Source organism: Meriones unguiculatus, chromosome 18 (assembly GCF_030254825.1).
Source record: "Meriones unguiculatus strain TT.TT164.6M chromosome 18, Bangor_MerUng_6.1, whole genome shotgun sequence".
Classification (NCBI taxonomy): Eukaryota; Metazoa; Chordata; class Mammalia; order Rodentia; family Muridae; genus Meriones; species Meriones unguiculatus.
The window spans coordinates 16,652,314-16,669,350 of record NC_083365.1 but is presented as its reverse complement, the minus strand read 5'-3'; the positions used below and the strand labels follow the sequence as shown (position 1 = coordinate 16,669,350).

General features: G+C 43.6%; 1 protein-coding gene across 2 annotated transcripts in view; it reads right to left on the bottom strand.

Annotated features, from left to right (window-relative positions):
- Positions 1 to 17,037, bottom strand: part of Fbn1 (fibrillin 1) — a 201,318-nt gene that overhangs the window by 61,635 nt on the left and 122,646 nt on the right. For both annotated transcript variants that reach the window (XM_060371759.1, XM_060371760.1), the window contains exons 18-32: positions 14,175 to 14,228; positions 12,670 to 12,795; positions 10,936 to 11,061; positions 10,254 to 10,373; positions 9,895 to 10,032; positions 9,472 to 9,522; positions 7,729 to 7,854; positions 5,984 to 6,211; positions 5,095 to 5,220; positions 4,822 to 4,950; positions 4,541 to 4,666; positions 4,309 to 4,434; positions 3,025 to 3,147; positions 1,887 to 2,012; positions 765 to 890 (exon numbers count right to left, since the gene is read on the bottom strand). In XM_060371759.1, the coding sequence (XP_060227742.1) occupies positions 765 to 890; positions 1,887 to 2,012; positions 3,025 to 3,147; positions 4,309 to 4,434; positions 4,541 to 4,666; positions 4,822 to 4,950; positions 5,095 to 5,220; positions 5,984 to 6,211; positions 7,729 to 7,854; positions 9,472 to 9,522; positions 9,895 to 10,032; positions 10,254 to 10,373; positions 10,936 to 11,061; positions 12,670 to 12,795; positions 14,175 to 14,228 (1,851 nt within the window). The remainder of the gene's footprint in view (positions 1 to 764; positions 891 to 1,886; positions 2,013 to 3,024; positions 3,148 to 4,308; positions 4,435 to 4,540; positions 4,667 to 4,821; positions 4,951 to 5,094; positions 5,221 to 5,983; positions 6,212 to 7,728; positions 7,855 to 9,471; positions 9,523 to 9,894; positions 10,033 to 10,253; positions 10,374 to 10,935; positions 11,062 to 12,669; positions 12,796 to 14,174; positions 14,229 to 17,037) is intronic.

The following is a 17,037-nucleotide window of genomic DNA, read 5'->3' as shown; positions in this document are numbered from 1 at the left end:
CCTGTTCGCTCAGTCTCAGCATCTCTGCAAATTCAATTATGAAAGGTTTCCCTTAAAAAAAAATGGATTACTGCCATTCCATGTACTTAATTTCATTATTTCATGTTTGGAAATAACAACTATAACACCATGGCACCAAGTGGCTTCTTTTATTTGGCATTTAATAAAAGAGTCTCCTGAAAATATTGTGAAAGGTGTTCTTAAGCGCTATTGATAACAAACAAGAAAACTCGAATGGTTCAATTTCTTGACGTTAACTATGTCACACAAACAAAGACTTGTTTAGGCTAAAAACTTAATGCGTCAAAAGTAATCTGACTTGGGGAATGAAAGACTGGTAAGAACTGATGAAATACAGGGCATTTTCTTTGAAAAAGAAATTGCACTTGTAAAATGAAGTGTTGGCAAAGAAGCTTGCTCTGACCAAGGGTTGATAATCTTCAGTAACCAGCACAGTCACTAACGTGACCTCAAAGTATGACTCTTACTCTATAAAAGTCACACCATTCCCTTATCCAGCACAGAACATCTTTATTTTCACAGGTAAAGGACAGACGTCGTTCACCTTGGTTCTAATAAAGCACGGAAAGTATCAAAGGCATAGAAGCTAAATTAATAAAACATGGGCCACAAAATACCTACAATGCAGTGAAAATGATAAGTTTAAAAACGTGTTAAACTGTAATTAAGGCAGTTTCTTGGCTACTTGGTTTTTTTTTTTTGTTGTTGTTGTTGTTGTTTTTAATATGAAAAAGAAAACATACCTGTACAGCCCGTCTTCCCTTTCTTCCCTGAATAGCCCATATCACAGTGGCAAATAAATGAGCCTTTAGTGTTTTCACAGGTCCCGCTGAGGCAAATATTCGGGTTCAGGTCACATTCATTGACATCTGTAAGACACAGATACAATTCATATATCCAAGTTCCTGCTGTAACAGACATTTTCTCTGTTAGATAAAAGAACTATAACAGAAAACGAAGAAAGGGCAAGACACTTTCACTGAAATAATAATCTCGAGGAAAAAAACATTATAAAATATGATACTTAAATGCTTCCACAAACAAACAAACAAAACCGATGAGAAACTCCATTCACACTGGTACATTTTAGGGAGAAAGAGAGAAAGAGAGAGAGAGAGAGAGAGAGAGAGAGAGAGAGAGAGAGAGAGAGAGAAAGAGAGAACCAGTGACCTGAAGAAGGCTTCTGCAGATATTCTGAGCAGTGGGGAGCTCACTCACGCATAGAAACATAGCTGGGGAAAGCGCTGGCCAATCCAGTCCAGCAGTCCTTGGCATTATGGAAGACCAACAGTGCTGCCCTCTCCTCACAGCTGATTCAGAAAACCTTACACTTCCCAGGGAATGGAGCAGAGTTCCAGAAGGGGCTTGCCTTGGTAACACAGCAATACCAGCTCTAGACCAACTGCTGCTTAAAAGTAAGACTTTTAAGAGGATCTGTCTGGTTCCAGATGACCAAACTGCACTCTCAGAGTTGACTACTTCTAGAACACGGGAATCGCCAGCCATTGACTAAGGTGAAATTTAAAATGACCGGCTTGCAATAGTTATGTATAGGCAGGAGATGAAGCAGGAAATAGGAACAAACTGATCTTTTGTTTTGCCTTTTATTTATTTATTAATTTATTTATTTATTTATTTATTTATTTATTTTGCGACAGGGTTTCTCTGTGTTGCCCTATCTCTCCTGGACTCACTTTGTAGACCAGGCTGGCCTCGAACTCACAGTGCTCCACCTGCCTCTGCCTCCCTAAGTGCTGGAATTAAAGGCGTGTGCCATCACGCCCAGTTGAACAAGCTGATCTCTACGTGATTTCCCAACACTGTGCCCGACCAGGCCAGTTAGACAACACTGCCTTCTCTCTCACCTACACAGGTCTTCATGTCTTCAGACGCCATGAACCCGTCATAGCACAGGCACCTGTACTCCCCAGGGATGTTTGTGCACTGACCGCCATCACAGATGTTGGGGTTATCTTCACACTCATCAATGTCTGGAAAGAAGAAAACCAACAGCCGCCAGTTATGGATATTGATCCTGGCCCCATTACTCAGCGAGGAAGCATAATGGCCTACTCGCAGCAGACGGGCATCTCCTAACCTAATCCTTGTGTTAGTTACCTCATCGCATTATCCTGGGGACAGAGAAGGCAGTCAGTCTCGAAATTCTCAGTATATGGTCTGAGGGCACAACAGACCCACACTGCTCTAAAAGACCGTCAATACGAATTTAAGCATACGAATTTGTAATTCGTATTTGAATTATGACTCATATTTTATCACTGTCTGGTTTTAAACGGTTACTTTCAGCATTTACTTTGGACAGTCACATTACATAGAGGTGAATTTTGTGTGTGTGTGTGTGGGGGTGTTAAAGGTTGAATCAAATAATCACGGTTACTAGGTTCAAATTCTCATCTTAACCAGAGCCAAAATCAAAGTCTGAGGCACTCACTTGACTTTTTATCTCTTGTTGGCTGCCTGACTAATGCAGCATAAGGTGGTAAGACAGGAGTTTAAGTTAAGAGAGTGTTTCTCAAACTTCCTATCCAAACACATGGCTCACCAAGATGATGACCTCACCAACACGACCTCACCAAGACGACCCAGTACTTTCCAGGTCAGTAGATTTAGATGGAGGCTGAGGTTCTGCATGTTCAAAAATCCTCAGTTCACGTGGCTGCTTCAGAAAACACACTTGGAATTGCACCGAATTAGGTTCAAGATGCAACTCTCCAAAATTCTGTTTAATCAAGAAAATGTTTTCTATTCCATTTATTACACATCAGGTGCTATACTAAATCTTCTTCCTCTTTTCCACCATCTCAATTCCATTTTATAAACCAAGATCTGCTGCTAAGTGCATCGCTTGAATACACACAGCTGAGATACGAAACGGACAAGGACCCGAACCCAAGGTTGTCACACTCTGAGGCCCAGGCCCTAAGGCACTCTGCTTGAGGGACTGGCACTGGAAGAGATCAACCAGCGGGCAAAACTGCTCACCCGTGCAGGACCTCTGGTCTGGCATCAGCGCGAACCCTGGCTGACAGCTGCATTCGTAGCTGCCTTCAGAGTTTGTGCAGAAGGTCTCACAGCCGCCGTTCATTATGCTGCATTCATCGATGTCTAAGAGAAGTGAGAACAAGGTTAGACTGTTTGTCCTCTCCTGAACTCGTGATGAAATTTAACTCCCGCCAGAGACGTATGAAGGGATGGGACTTTGAGGAGGTTATTAGGCTGTGAGGACCCCACCACTGTCACGGGAGGCATTGGTGTCATTATAAAATGGGTGAGTTTGGCCACTCTTGATGTCTCTCTCTCTCTTGCCATTTACACATTTTTGTGCAGCAAGAAAGCCAGTGCTCAAAGGCCTTTACTGCTGGTTCCCAGCCTCAAGAGCTGTGAATCAGCGAATTTCCATCCTTATAAATTAGCCAGTCTCGTGTATTCCTGTGGAGCACATAAGAACTGACGGAAACACCTTCTTTTGTGTTTGCAGCTGTGGCGCACTTCTTGGTCATTGATTCACTTATAACCATGAATTATGGCTTGATGGGCTGAGGTTCTGATCCCTTGCAAGAAACTGAATTGAAGTTTTGAATTGTCCTTGGCTAGATTTCAAAAGAATCTGGGCTGATTTATGGTTTTGGGCGAAAACCATCTGAGACTTGGCAGTTCCGCGTGGTGTACACCCCAAGCCAGGCTCAAACTGGCAGCATTTCTACAATGTCACTTTGACTCTGGGCATGATAAAGCCGCAGGGCCTCCTGTGTCACTCTTCATGGCAGGACTAAACCTACAGAGGACCAACCACAAAGCAAAATCCTTGTCCCACAAAAACCCTTACTTAAAGAGTGCCAGACATGGCCTCTGTTTCAGGGTAAGATAGGAACATCTCTTGGCCTTCTTGCCAATGGTCAACTCTGAAATCTTTAGATGGCCTCTACCAAGGGAGGCAGAGACTTCACCTCATGCCTCCTGTGTTTTTCATGGCTCTTGCTAGGCTTAGTTCACCCTGGGGTTCATTATCACTGGATGGTGTGCTTTGGCATGCGTACGCTGTGCTCATGATTGAAAAAGCAGAAATCTGGTTACATATCTTTCATTCATCTGCTTCTTAGAAGAGGGAAGTAAGGTGTGAGTATCGCGAGCTGTTTGGGAATTTTGCTTCCAGGGAAACAAGAAAGATCTAGCAATCCGAACAGAACCCATAATTGCACAGCTTGGGTATTTTACGAAGAGACGAAGTAAAATGCACTGTGAAATAAAAGGAAGGCTAGAACTTACCGACACAGAAGAGCCGATCAGGAGTCGAGTGATAACCCGGGTGGCAGGCACACTGATACTTCCCTATGAGGTTCACACAGCGGCCATTGGGACAGAGGTTTGCACTCAGCTCACACTCGTTGATGTCTGCTCAGAAACAAAGGAAATCATGAAAACCCGGCGTCTGAATCTGCCAGAGAGACGGGTCAAGCAACTGACCTCATGCAAGCGGTCTGAGAGAGTTCCCCCTTACCAACGCATGCAGAGATGTTCGGGGACAGCTGGTGGCCAGGAGGGCATTCGCAGCGATAACTTCCCTCTGTGTTGTGGCAAATGCCTCCTCGACACAGGAGAGGATCTCTCTGACATTCGTCAATATCTGTAAAATGGAAACGCGTCACGTTGAAGATGCCAGTGCCCTGCTCTCCTTTACCAGGCGGGACCAGTTGGAATTGCCTGGGCTTCTGCCTACGGAGAAGCCAGGGTTCTCGGGGTGCCTTGCTTCCCATGCTGGTTAAAGCAGCAGAGACTCACCCATGCAGTTCTTCATCATCATGAACCCGCTTTCGTAGCCTTCATCACACTTGCACTCAAAGTCCCCGGGGGTGTTCACACACTGGCCTCGGCCACACAGGTCAGGAGATATGCGGCACTCATCGATGTCTGCATGAAAAACACAGGCGGCCATGGTGAGGGCGGGGGGGGGGGCAGGCTTGCAATGTGAAGCGACACAAGAAAGAGGGAGTGTGAAGACTCCTCGCTTCCCTTCCCGCCCCTACCCCACCCCAGACACGCTCGCTCACTGACCTGTGCAGTTCCTCTCTTCGGAATCCAGAGCGAAGCCACTGTCACACCTGCACTTGAAGCTGCCGATGGTGTTTCTGCACTTGCCGTGGGTACAGAGGCTGGGTATCATCTTGCATTCGTTGATATCTTCAAGAGAACGAAAATGCAGAAAGAAAAGGTTAAGGGCGAACAGTTAGGATGCCTCAGGGGTCCACCCTTGAAGCTCGGAAGTTTGGAGGGCTCTGATCTAAGAGTCATGGCAATATCCATCTCAAAAATGTGTGGTAATCCAGGGCGAGGACTTCATAAACACCCCTAGCTACTCTAACTTCTACATTTCAAGAGAACACTCATTTTTTATATATATAGACTGAAGTAAACAATCATTGTGCCACTGTCCATAGGCTCATTAAGCTGGCCTTAAAATTAGATTAATCCACAACTTTTTACTCTGACATGGACTTCAGAGTATGGCATGACAAAAAAAATATAGTAAAACACAGTAAACCACAGAAATGAAGTCCATTGCATTTGGACAAAGAGCATCTACTAGTATCACATTACTAACCAGCAATAAGAATGTTTCAAATAGACAAAAGGTCAAGACACACCGTGTTGGCAGATAACTGACTTTCCTCTAGTTCTCAGGATAGTATTAAGAATTATTTTACTAGTTAATGGGTAGGAGAGGTAAGAAACCTCAAGCAGTTCTGAGAGGTAGGAACTGGGGGTAGGGGGTGGGCACTTACCATTGGCAAAAGGGACAGGGAGGGGAGAGAGCTTTTTTCAGAAAATTGAAATGCTGAAGGAATGACCACCCTAAGGTATGTGTAGCAAAGGTATTTGAATGAGGTTTTTGTAGCAAACGGCTCATAAAAAGGCATCCAACCAGCCACAAAGAGCACTGTACCTTTGAAGAAAGGCTTTCCATTTGTAATATCTTTGGTGGCAAACCCAGGTCCTCGGGGACAGAGCTCCTCATACTCCTGGCTGTTTTTCACGGGACATTCCTCACACTCTTCTGTTCCCCAGGCTGCCCCGACAGAGCAGCAGCAGGCATCCATCCGGTGGCGGCCAGCGATGGGCAGGGTGCACTCCTCATCATCATACCTCAGGAAGCAGGTCTCCAGGCGGATGTCTGTCAGGGAGGAGCAGGAGACTGAGGACAGCTGTCCTTCACTGCCCAAAGCTACCAACTTTTGTTAGGGAAGATACATGCTAATTTGCTATATTCATGACTACATCTTCTTTTCAGTAGAAAACCAGGATTTTGTGTGGTAGATATTCCTGTTAATGAAGACTTTATCCTCCTCCTCAGGCATGTTTAAATGCCTTATTTATAAAAAGGTCCCTTCCATCTTTTGGTGTTTTCTGATAATTCTACAATGACTGAGAAGGTGCCACTTTGCTGTTTGTGGGCATCTTCTCTTTGTAAAGCCATCTTCATCACCAATGCATGCATGCTGTGTTGTCTTGGCATCTCCTCTCTAGGGAAAAGCAAACCTTCTCTGTTGTAGGAATGCATCATATTACTCAAACAGCTACTCAAGTAGGCCTTGGATCTACCTCATTTCTGGAGAGGTGGACTATTAGTCTGGAGTGAGGGCTTTCCTACTTAAGATAAAGGAGCAAATGGCAAACAAAGCCATCCATTCTTCTAAGATGATTCACTTTGATATGTGCATGTGGCTATGCTTATTCCCACCCCCAAGTTTCCCAGGCTAAGGCAGGTAACTTAAATTAATTCTGCATTAAACACTGAAGTATCTTTCAACTGAGAATCTAGAAGAATGTTTTGGTTAAATAAAGATCCCTCCTAAATATATAAAGATTTGCACTTGGATTTGCTGATGTCCTTAGTTACGAAAAGACTCTGAACTCTGAACTCCCCTTCTCTTACATGTTGTTGACACTTTAAAGTGCTGTGTCTAAAGGTTGGTTCTCATCTGTCAATGATCAAAATTCCTCAACTGAATGACAGTCTTTTAAGCCCATAAAATGGGGATATTCTTCAGAGTGATGCAGCATCAGAAATGTACTACATGTGACATCATTTATGGAGTCAAAGGTTAAGACACAAGAGAGCTGCTGGGCTTTGGTCTAGCAGTGACCATTCCTTGTCAGTGGGATGAAACAACTGGATGGGAAGTGCCTCTTGGGCTCTAACAGTTGGTATGGAGATTCCCACACAACCAGCAGAGCTGATAGCCCTGTTTCCCACCTGCCCCCACAACCTCCCTCTCCCAGAAGGATTTCTGTTCCTGATATGAATGGGGATTTCCTATAAGGACCTATCTGATCAGCTTTAGCACAGGCTAGAAGAAATCGGGTGCAGCATCCCATTAAGTGCAAACGTGCTTCCTTCTGCCACTCAGCATGTATTCTACAGCCCAGGGCATAATGCGTAGCACTGCAATAGCAACTATGGTGTCAGTGAGTTGAAGAATGGAAAGACTAACCCGGAAAGCCTTTTCTCAGAAGAGTTAGAGAGGCAGTTTGTCAAGAAAACCACCGTAGATGCTAACAGATGAGGTGAACCTGCTTGTGTGTGTGTGTGTGTCTGTGTGTGTGTGTGTGTGTGTGTGTGTGTGTCTGTGTGTCTGAGAGAGAGAGCATGTGTGTCCAAATGTCCAATTGCATCTTATTCATCTTTACCAAGGCAGATTCTTCCTGTGGCATCCAAAGTCATCCCGCTGGGACACTCGCACTTGAACGAACCCCTGGAGTTGACACATAGGCCATTCTTGCACACTCCTGGGAACACTTCACACTCATTGATATCTAAAAAGGAAAAAGAAAGCATTAAGTCAGTGTCTCTGTATAAGCCAATCCTGGCTTACCCCACTCATAGATTCACAATTATTCTCACAAAAGAAAGGACCTTTTCTGAAGCTGATCAGCTCAAAACACTAGCCTGCCTCCAAACAGTTCATATGAACTTCGGATGTGACTAAATAGCAAACAATGGGTTTGTTTACTGAGGCCGGAAGTCTCTCCACTGGCCTCTGGGGATAGAGTTGGAGCTGTAGAAACAGGTGCCATAGGTTTGGGGGACAGCTCTGGTAGGTAAGGTTCTGGGGGGAGGGGTTTAGTTAGCTTTAGGAGAGAAGATGACTGGAAATAGAAAAAAAAATCAAAGAAGAAAAAGCTTGAGCATGAGTTTATAAAAATCAAGTTTTTATATACTATGGGATATATGTGGGCTGGTCAAGGAGTCCTGATCCCAGGTGGTTGGTTGGGTGATGGAGAGACAACACGTGAACATCCATCCATCCCTCACCAGTGAAGCCCAGACCTACTGATCCTTCCCAATTTGCCTCATGGAGCAGTGTGTTCCCTGCACTTAATTTGGAAAAACAGACATCATCGAATTAATCCAAAGAAAGGCAATCTAAATGCCAAGAGGGGAGAGCCTTAGTTAACACACACACACACACACACACACGTCTATTTTTAAAGAGGTCATTCTCCAAGCTGACAGGGTTGAGAAAAAGTCTCAATGCTTTCTTGAAGGAAAACTAAATGCGAATGAAGTTGAACCTACTTTTGGGAGGTTTGTTCCTCAGAGTTTTTCCTTGGCTATTTGTATATAAAAATGTGCTGTTGAAGCTCAGATAAGTTATGAACGGCTGGTAAGAACCAGAAAAAAAGCCAAAGGATTCAATCATCATTTGGAAAGCAAGCCCTTGGGTGGGGGTTGTAGTATTCCTCTTTGTTTTAACAGAAAAAAAAAAAAAAAAAAACCTTCCATTTTATCCCACATATGGGACTAACTGTTGTTTTTTTAAATACTTCAGCTGCTGTGTCATGTCAGGCTGAGTTAACCACCATGACCTATATCTGCTCAAGACTCCATGAGAAAGAACCACAGCAAACTGGAGAGGGTCCACATGGACCCTGAAATCAGAGGCAACTGAGTCCACCCCTCTGCATCACCCAGGAATGTGACACAAATAAACAAACAACAACAGTTAAAAAACAAAACAAAACAGAGCTAACCAAGAATGCAAACCCTACAGTCTTTGAAAATGGAAATGCCTTGCTTTTCTGCTCCTGATCTGCAATCACTCCAAATGATGACTGGCCATTCCAAAGAATATCCAGCCATGCTGTCCTTCGGCCACGGTGATCCGACACTGTTAACAGTTTGTGTATTTAAACATCTGTTCTGCTCTGCAGTTCTCAGTATTTTTTTTTTCCTTTCTGAAGCATATTTCTCACTGTGAAGCTGTCTTACTCCTTTATCCAGGCCAAGTTAACACAAACATTCTTCATACATGCGGAAATGTTTGGTTTATATAAAAGAAAGAAAGAAAGAAAGAAAGAAAGAAGAAAGAGAGAAGGAAAGAAAGAAAGAAAGAAAGAAAGAAAGAAAGAAAGAAAGAAAGAAAGAAATACCTTCACATTGTGTGCCTTTAATTCTTGAATACCCTTTACCACATATGGGATCTGTGGGAAAACAAAATGAGATTAACCACATCTATCTAGACTTTCAACAAACAAACAAACAAAAACCTGAGGGAAGGCCTGGAACAGGAGCCGAGTTTTGTTGCTGGGGATATGCATGGGATTGCATAGATAAGGAAGAGCAGGAATGGAGTGCTAGGAAACCCAGCCTGCAGGAATTTGTGCTTCTGGGAGTTACTGCAAGCTGATCACATGACCACATGAAAACGGAAAATGGCCAAACGACCAGAATCACATAAAATTGACGTCCTTGGTGCTTCTTTGGGGGATATGTTTAATCAAGGTCATCTTTGAATTTTCTGTGCGTGGAAGGACCAGTGGGGTGGCTGCAGAGCCACGAGCTGCTTCTCTTACCCACTTGACACACGGTGCAGGGACTCCCCCAGGCAGCCCCGAGCGAAGAGCAGCATTCGGACTTCAGGGTCGCTCCATTGATGTTGATCTCACACCTCCCGTCAATGACAGTCTGCCAGCATGTGCCCTTGATGGTTTCTTCGGAAAGAGGGGGGTGGTGGACATTTAACACAACCTTATTGTGAATCCAATGTGTACACAAGCCTTACAGCCAGAGTAGCATCATGAAACGAGGAATAATACTCATTTTCAATGTGCCTTCTACATCTAAGCTTCTGTTGCGGTCAAAACAGCCACTAAGCATAGTTGCACTGACTTACTGATAAACACTGACACATCAGTCTCGGAAGGATAAATACCTATGCAGATGGTTTTGGTTGGATCCAAAGTGCTTTCGGGAGAACATTCACAAATAAAGGAGCCAGGGCTGTTCTTGCAGACTCCATTAATGCAGGGACTCGACTCACATTCATCAATGTCTGAAACAAAACCAGGACTCCATTACTACCGAAAGCTGCTCCTAAGCATAAAATGCGTACCTCGACTTTGGCCTTAATTGCTACCATATATTCTTCATTAGATAGTAAAGCTCCCCTAAACAGGTCTTTCCAAACTAGAAGGAATGTTAAAGCACTAATTGAACATATTTCTGTAGTATAGAAACTGGCACATGAGTGAGTCTTCGCATTCAGAAAAATCTGGAGAGAATTACGGATTCAAATTATACATGCACAACATTTTCTTCATCTAATAAGTGATGGCAAATGAAATGTCAGCTAGAGGCAAATGAAAATGAATGCCCTAAAACCACCATGAAAGGGTGAGTAAAATGCCAAATGCAAGTAAGTACCATCTGTGGCTTTATACATTTAGAAGCAGAGAATCCTGGTAGAATTGGCTTGATTATCTAAAATAGAAGAGACTCTAATTTACTCCTAAGGTGGTCTAATGGCTTCCCCAGAGAGAGAGAGAGAGAGAGAGAGAGAGAGAGAGAGAGAGAGAGAGAGAGAGAGATGCATAGTATAAAGACAAAGCAGTTACCTTCACAGGTTTTTAGGTCAGGTTTGTACACAAATCCCTTGGGGCAGGTGCAGACAAAACTTCCAGGTGTGTTTCGACATTGTCCATTGTCACAAAGTAGACTGTTCAGCACACACTCATTAATATCTGGAAAGACAACAAATGGGAACGTTTTAAAGAGTGTGTCCCTCGGCAAGCAAGGCCTTTCTCCCTTGAGGTTAGGTCTTTAAATTCCTAATAGTACAAGCAAGTCCACAGAGGCAAGACTCCTGCGCCATCGGCTCACCCCACATCGGGGCTTGTTCTGCTCCTCAAAACTGGGGTCTGCAAAGCGTTGAGCTGCTGATGCTATTTAATTCACTTCTTGGATTCTCTGAAAAGTAGGAGTCTTTACAGCATTGGAACTAAAGAAACTAATCTTACTGGTTTAAGGTACTAAATAAATAGAAAAGAACAACCTCAATGTGAGGGTGGACACCTGTGGTCCCAGCCCTGGGAGGTGAAGGCCATGTGGAATTACTCCAACCACAGCAGTGAATGTACTTTAATGGACTACACACACGCACACACATGCACACACGTTTGTGTGCTTAAAATATGAGAAAATCAGACAGGAAGTTATGTTTCTGTCGAGCAAAGGAAATGCTGAAAGTCTATCAAAATACTATAAGGAACACAACCATTTCCCAAGAGTTCCAAACACCAAGGGCTTCAAATGGGCTCTGCAAATAAAACAGCTGTGGCCAGAGACATATGCGAGCAGGGATTTTCTTCTCCTGGGTCTGAGCCCATGGAGACTATGATGTGGACGGGAAGCCACAGAGTCCAGCATGCAACAAGTTACTGATATTTGATAGGCTGTGTGCCAGACTGGAAGAGTGAATAGATTTTATATCAACCTGAATTACCCCTGAGCTTGCCTCAAAGTTAGATCAGCTCCTTGGACAGGGAGCTTCCAGCTCTGGCTCTAAATATCACCAAGGTAAAAGTGGGACGCACCTAACTCCAAAACTCTGAATGGAAAAAAAAAAAAAATATATATATATATATATATATATATATATTCTGAGATTTTTCTAGTTTATCTTAAAGCTTATTAATTTATATCATATTCCACAAAGGTGTATTTGCTTATATTAAAGATATATTTGTTGTTCAAATAAAAAACACACCACTTTTTACACTTTGGATTGTGTAATTCTTTCTCCAGGAGTGTGAGTATCTTGGTTGTAAAAGCCCAGCTTCAGGAAACACAGGCTGCGTGTCGCTCCAGACAGCAGAGGTTTTCAGGAAACACTCTTCTAGGCAACTGAAGAATGTTGAAGACCGAGACCAATGCTCTTAGGCTTACTGTTTCCTCTTACCCAAATGATGTACTTAGTTTCTGGATTCCTCCTTCACTGAAGGTTCTCGTCACATGGAGAAGGATGCTTGTTAAAGCTAATGTAGCACCATCGTTACTGCCTTCACACATGCTTAGGTCAGTAAATTGAAAACGACTCCTTACCGGTGCCTGCTGACGTCATGCCCGGCCCACTGCTGCAGAGTGCCTGAAAACAAGCTGTGCTATCTCTAGTTAAATCTAACGAGTAGTTGGGGGAACCGTTTTGGTAGAAATAGGAACGGCTCTGTAGCACTGTGAGAGAGGCTCCTGCCTTGCCTTTCCTACACACCTAACAAGCTTCTCTTTTCCCGAGTGAATCTGGCACGATTCTCCACCAGCTGTCAAGAAAGAGAGCAAGCCAACCTCCTTACCGACACAGTTTTTTCCAGTTATGTCCACTTCGTATCCCGAGTTGCATATACATTTGTAGGTCCCTCGGAGATTTTCGCAGATGCCATTTGGGCAAATATCGGGATCTAACGCACACTCGTTTATATCTAGGCCACCAAAAAGTTCAAAGTCAATCACAGTCTAAAACAAACACTAAATGAAAACCAAACAAAACAGTACAGTACGTGCAATGACCTTAGGACTCCCCAATGGGTTCCCTTGGAAGAGAAAATGCCACTCTTTCTGCTCACCATAAGATAATGAATCAAATCTTCCCCAACTCTAGACCCTGGAGGAAAACTGGCACCTGAGCTGACCATAAGATTACCTATCATCCCCAAATTAAGCTGAGGAGGATGTCTTGGATGGTCTGAGCACCAGGATGAGAGCAGATGATGCTGAGAGCCCAAGTCCCCGACACCGCCTCCTTCCTCTTCCCTCTGCCTTGCATACCGCCAACAAGGTGATTACATCACGCCCTCGTTTCAATTTTTGTTAAGTTCAACAACATCTTCAAATAAAGCATGAATCACGTGTTTATTGACCACAAAGTTGGTGCTCATGCAAGGCCCCTCCCCCACTGAGTGGGGCAATCCTTACAGACTGAAAGCAAGCTCAGAGCTTCCTCTTTGGCCCTGAGGAGGCCAGGCATTGCCTCTTTTGTGTTCTCATATACTGAGCAGACCTCCCTCATATCAGAGAGGGAGGAAGAGTGCCAATACGTGGATGGATGATCTTTAAATGTCAGGGCTGTGATTTTCTTCATCTCCATGTCCTTATCACAGCTTGTTTGATCCCCACTGACTCCTTCATCACCAGCTTCTCTAGTTCCCCCCTTCATCAATATTCTCTCCTCATCCACACATATGATGAGGTGCATCAGCCACTCTGGGCTTTCCCAGAATCCCCTAGTGAAATCGCTTAGTTTCATGTGAGTGAGGAAGTCCCTTCCTCTTGTCACCGACCTTACACTCATCTCCGTGGTCTCTTTTGATTCTGTTCTTTTAGCGACACCCAACATTGGTTTCCTCAGCTCCTACATAAATACCTTATTTTCTTCTAACTTAGTTGTTCTTATTTCTTGCTACAAAATTTAAGTGGCATCTTATGACCGAACCTTTGAGAATTAAGAAATCTTTCAAACTGTGGATGGATAATTGTTCATCCAATCCAAAATCCTCCGCTGTATTTGATAGTGGAAATCCATAAAAGGTTCAGGCTTCCACGTCTCTAGAATGAGTAACGCCAGCCACTGTATGTCATCTAGGGCTTTTCCCTAGAAAAGGCCCGTGAGAAAGCCCCACACCCATAGCTGCCAGACTGCCACAGCAGTTCTGCCATGGGGCTTCTGGTCTTCCCACGTCCATCACCAGTGATAAGCAAGGTGTCAGGCCAGACTGTGTCATGAGAGTAAGTGGATACCCACAGAAGGATCAATACTGCCTTCACACATGCTTAAGTCAGGAAATTCAAAACGACTCCTTACCGGTGCCTGCTGAAGTCATGCCCGGCCCACTACTGCAGAGTGCCTGATATTCCGCTGTAAGAAATTACCAGATAATAAATGATCCCTTGTTTTCAGAACAGGTCAATTTTGCTCTCAACACGCATCATTTCCTCCAGGGCAAGGAGAACTGAGCTAAAGTGGTGAGAGAAGAGGGAGGCGTCCCCTGCGGGAGTCACCTTTATACCAGGCTTTCATTTTAAGGGTTTTGCACGCCTGAGGAAATTGGCTTTGAAGGATACAGGGAAGTCGTAGCAATTGGGCAAAGCACTTTTGGAAAAGGTGTATTTTCCCTACAACTCAATCTGTTCACCGGGGAACACTTTACACGTACAGTGAAACACGCCTGTTAAAACGTGGTTTCTCAGCTGTTCATAAAACTTTCCCCTGCCACGCTGGGAATAGTTCTGTTTCTCAGTTGTAGTTTTTTTTTTTGTGTGTGTGTGTTTTTTTTCCAGTACAGTCAGGTTCTCACATTTCTTCAGTTCTCCTCAGACACTCTGGGCTCTCCTCACAAGAGCACAACAAAATATCGAGTCTCATGTGCAAGCGTCGTTTGAATCATTGGGGTACTGTGCTAACTTTCCTTGGTGAATCCACAGGAAAACTCCTGACACATATTAAGATCATGCAGTCTTTCTTAGTAAACGGAGGTGCGCAGAATCGCTCCCCAAACTTGGGACAGAACCAGCTCTCTAGTTCTTATAATTGTATAAAGTCTTATATACAACTCCAACAACACTCAGAGGAGAATCCTTTAGCCAGGCATGGTGACACACACCTTTAATACCAGCACTCAAGAAGCAGAGGCAGGAGGATCTCTATAAATTCAAAGATAGCCTAGTCCACATAGTGAGTTCCATCACAGACAAGGCTACACGGTGAGACTCAGTCTCAAAAATAAAAAACGGCACACACACACACCAACTAATGATCCAACCAACCAACCAATCAAGCAAACAAAAACAAGAAAGCAGCCTTAAAAATGAATCCTCCAAAGTGTGTGTTTTGTAACAAGCAATAAAATGTTTTCATAAAAAAAAAAAAAAAAATTAAAAGGAGGCCAAAAAGGAACAAGGAAGACCAAGTCAGCCACTGTGTATTTAAAAACCAGAGACTGAAAGACAACAGAAACAAAACAAAAGCCTGTCTTTGTTATCTTTTCACATTCTCAACTATTAAAATGGTCATGAAACTTTGTGAGTAATAAAGCAAGGAAAAAAGAAAAACCAATGACAATCCCGTGGACGGTGTTCTCAAGGCTAATTCAGATGAGCTGACACTTGGCCTAAGCAGAAGCACAGCAAGGCCTCTGTGTCTACCACTGCTCTGTGCAATTAAGGGATCTGAATGCTGACACACTTCTGGCGACAAGCAAATCCCTCCCCTGGGGTACTCATGCCCATTCCATACTGCAGCTCTCTAGGTTTAATGAGATCATATTAAAATGCAGGAGTTCGCACTCCTATTAACTATTTTCTAAGCTACCCTAAGGTAGTACTACGGAAGGCAGGATGGCCGGCAGCATGGATAACCCTCCAGAGCTGCACTCATAGGGCTTAGCTGACGGCTTTCTGAGAGAAGGAAATGCTTGAAGGCCGAGGAGGCGAGAGGGCCTGCTGAGCCACGTAAAGCAGGTTAGGAGACAGTGACACAGCTTCCCCCAGCCCACTTGGCCTGCACAGCACACAGTGACCTTGGACATTTGCATGGTTGTGGTTTCTCGCTCGGTTGGCTAAGAGACTCTAGGGACTGTCAGGGCCTGTGACGTCACCCCTCCTGAAATGAGGGGGATCCTACACAAGGATCTTTGGTGATCTGACACCCCTGTCCATCACTGATGTGGTGAAAGAACTTCCACATGTCCACCTTTTCCATGTAAACACCCTCAGACAACATATTACAAACATGAGCCGGAAGTTAGTGGCTGCAGGCTCCCGGTGTCGCTTCCGCTAAGCCTTACTGCTTAATGAAACTGGGTTTCTTTAGTGACCTTTCCCTAAAGCCATGTCGTGTCCCTGAGTACATCATGCAGATGACCTCGGTCCAGAGGGTAAGCGTGAAAGTAGAGAACTGTAGTGCGCATCAAAGCTGCCATCTTTCCAGCCTTAGTGACGCACCTGTCTCAGAAATTCACAGTCTGTGAGAGCAGTACTTTAAAAAGATTAGTGCAGCCAAGCACAGGATACATGACTATAGAGTTTTAAGCCATCATTTCACTTGAATGAATATTTACATATAACTGAAGTGCATTAATGTGCATTTAACTCATTGTGGTGACATACAAATAATCTGTAGCCCAGGCAAAGCAGTACTTTTTGTCTTTTAAGTGGCATTTCTCATGTCCTTTGGAGTCTTCCCTTTATCTAGCTTCTTATGATATTTAATTTTGAACACCGTCATTTCAAAAATTATTTTTATTTACAAATCTTTCAACATCATTCTTGGGTTAATTTTTAATGAATTTTCCTTAGGAAGGAGATGAAATAACCGAATCTTACGTAAAAACTCACTAACCATTATTTTTTTTTGGGGGGAGGGGTTGTCCTAACTTTATTTTAGGACAACAAAAGTCAACTGCCAAGCTATGTTAAAATCATATTCAGAGAGTAAAATATCTGCCAACTTCATTTCAATAACTTACCTTTTTTCTTCCTAAATGTATATCAGTTTTACTCCACCAATATCTTTTCTTTTCTGTCTCCCTGGTTTTCTTTTTTTTTCTCCCAAAGAGGCCCGATTTCTGCTTACATGTCACATATATTTCATTACTTTGTCATTTCTCCCACTTCACTGTCCCTTTCTACTATTGCAGTACACAAATATACACACACACACATGCACA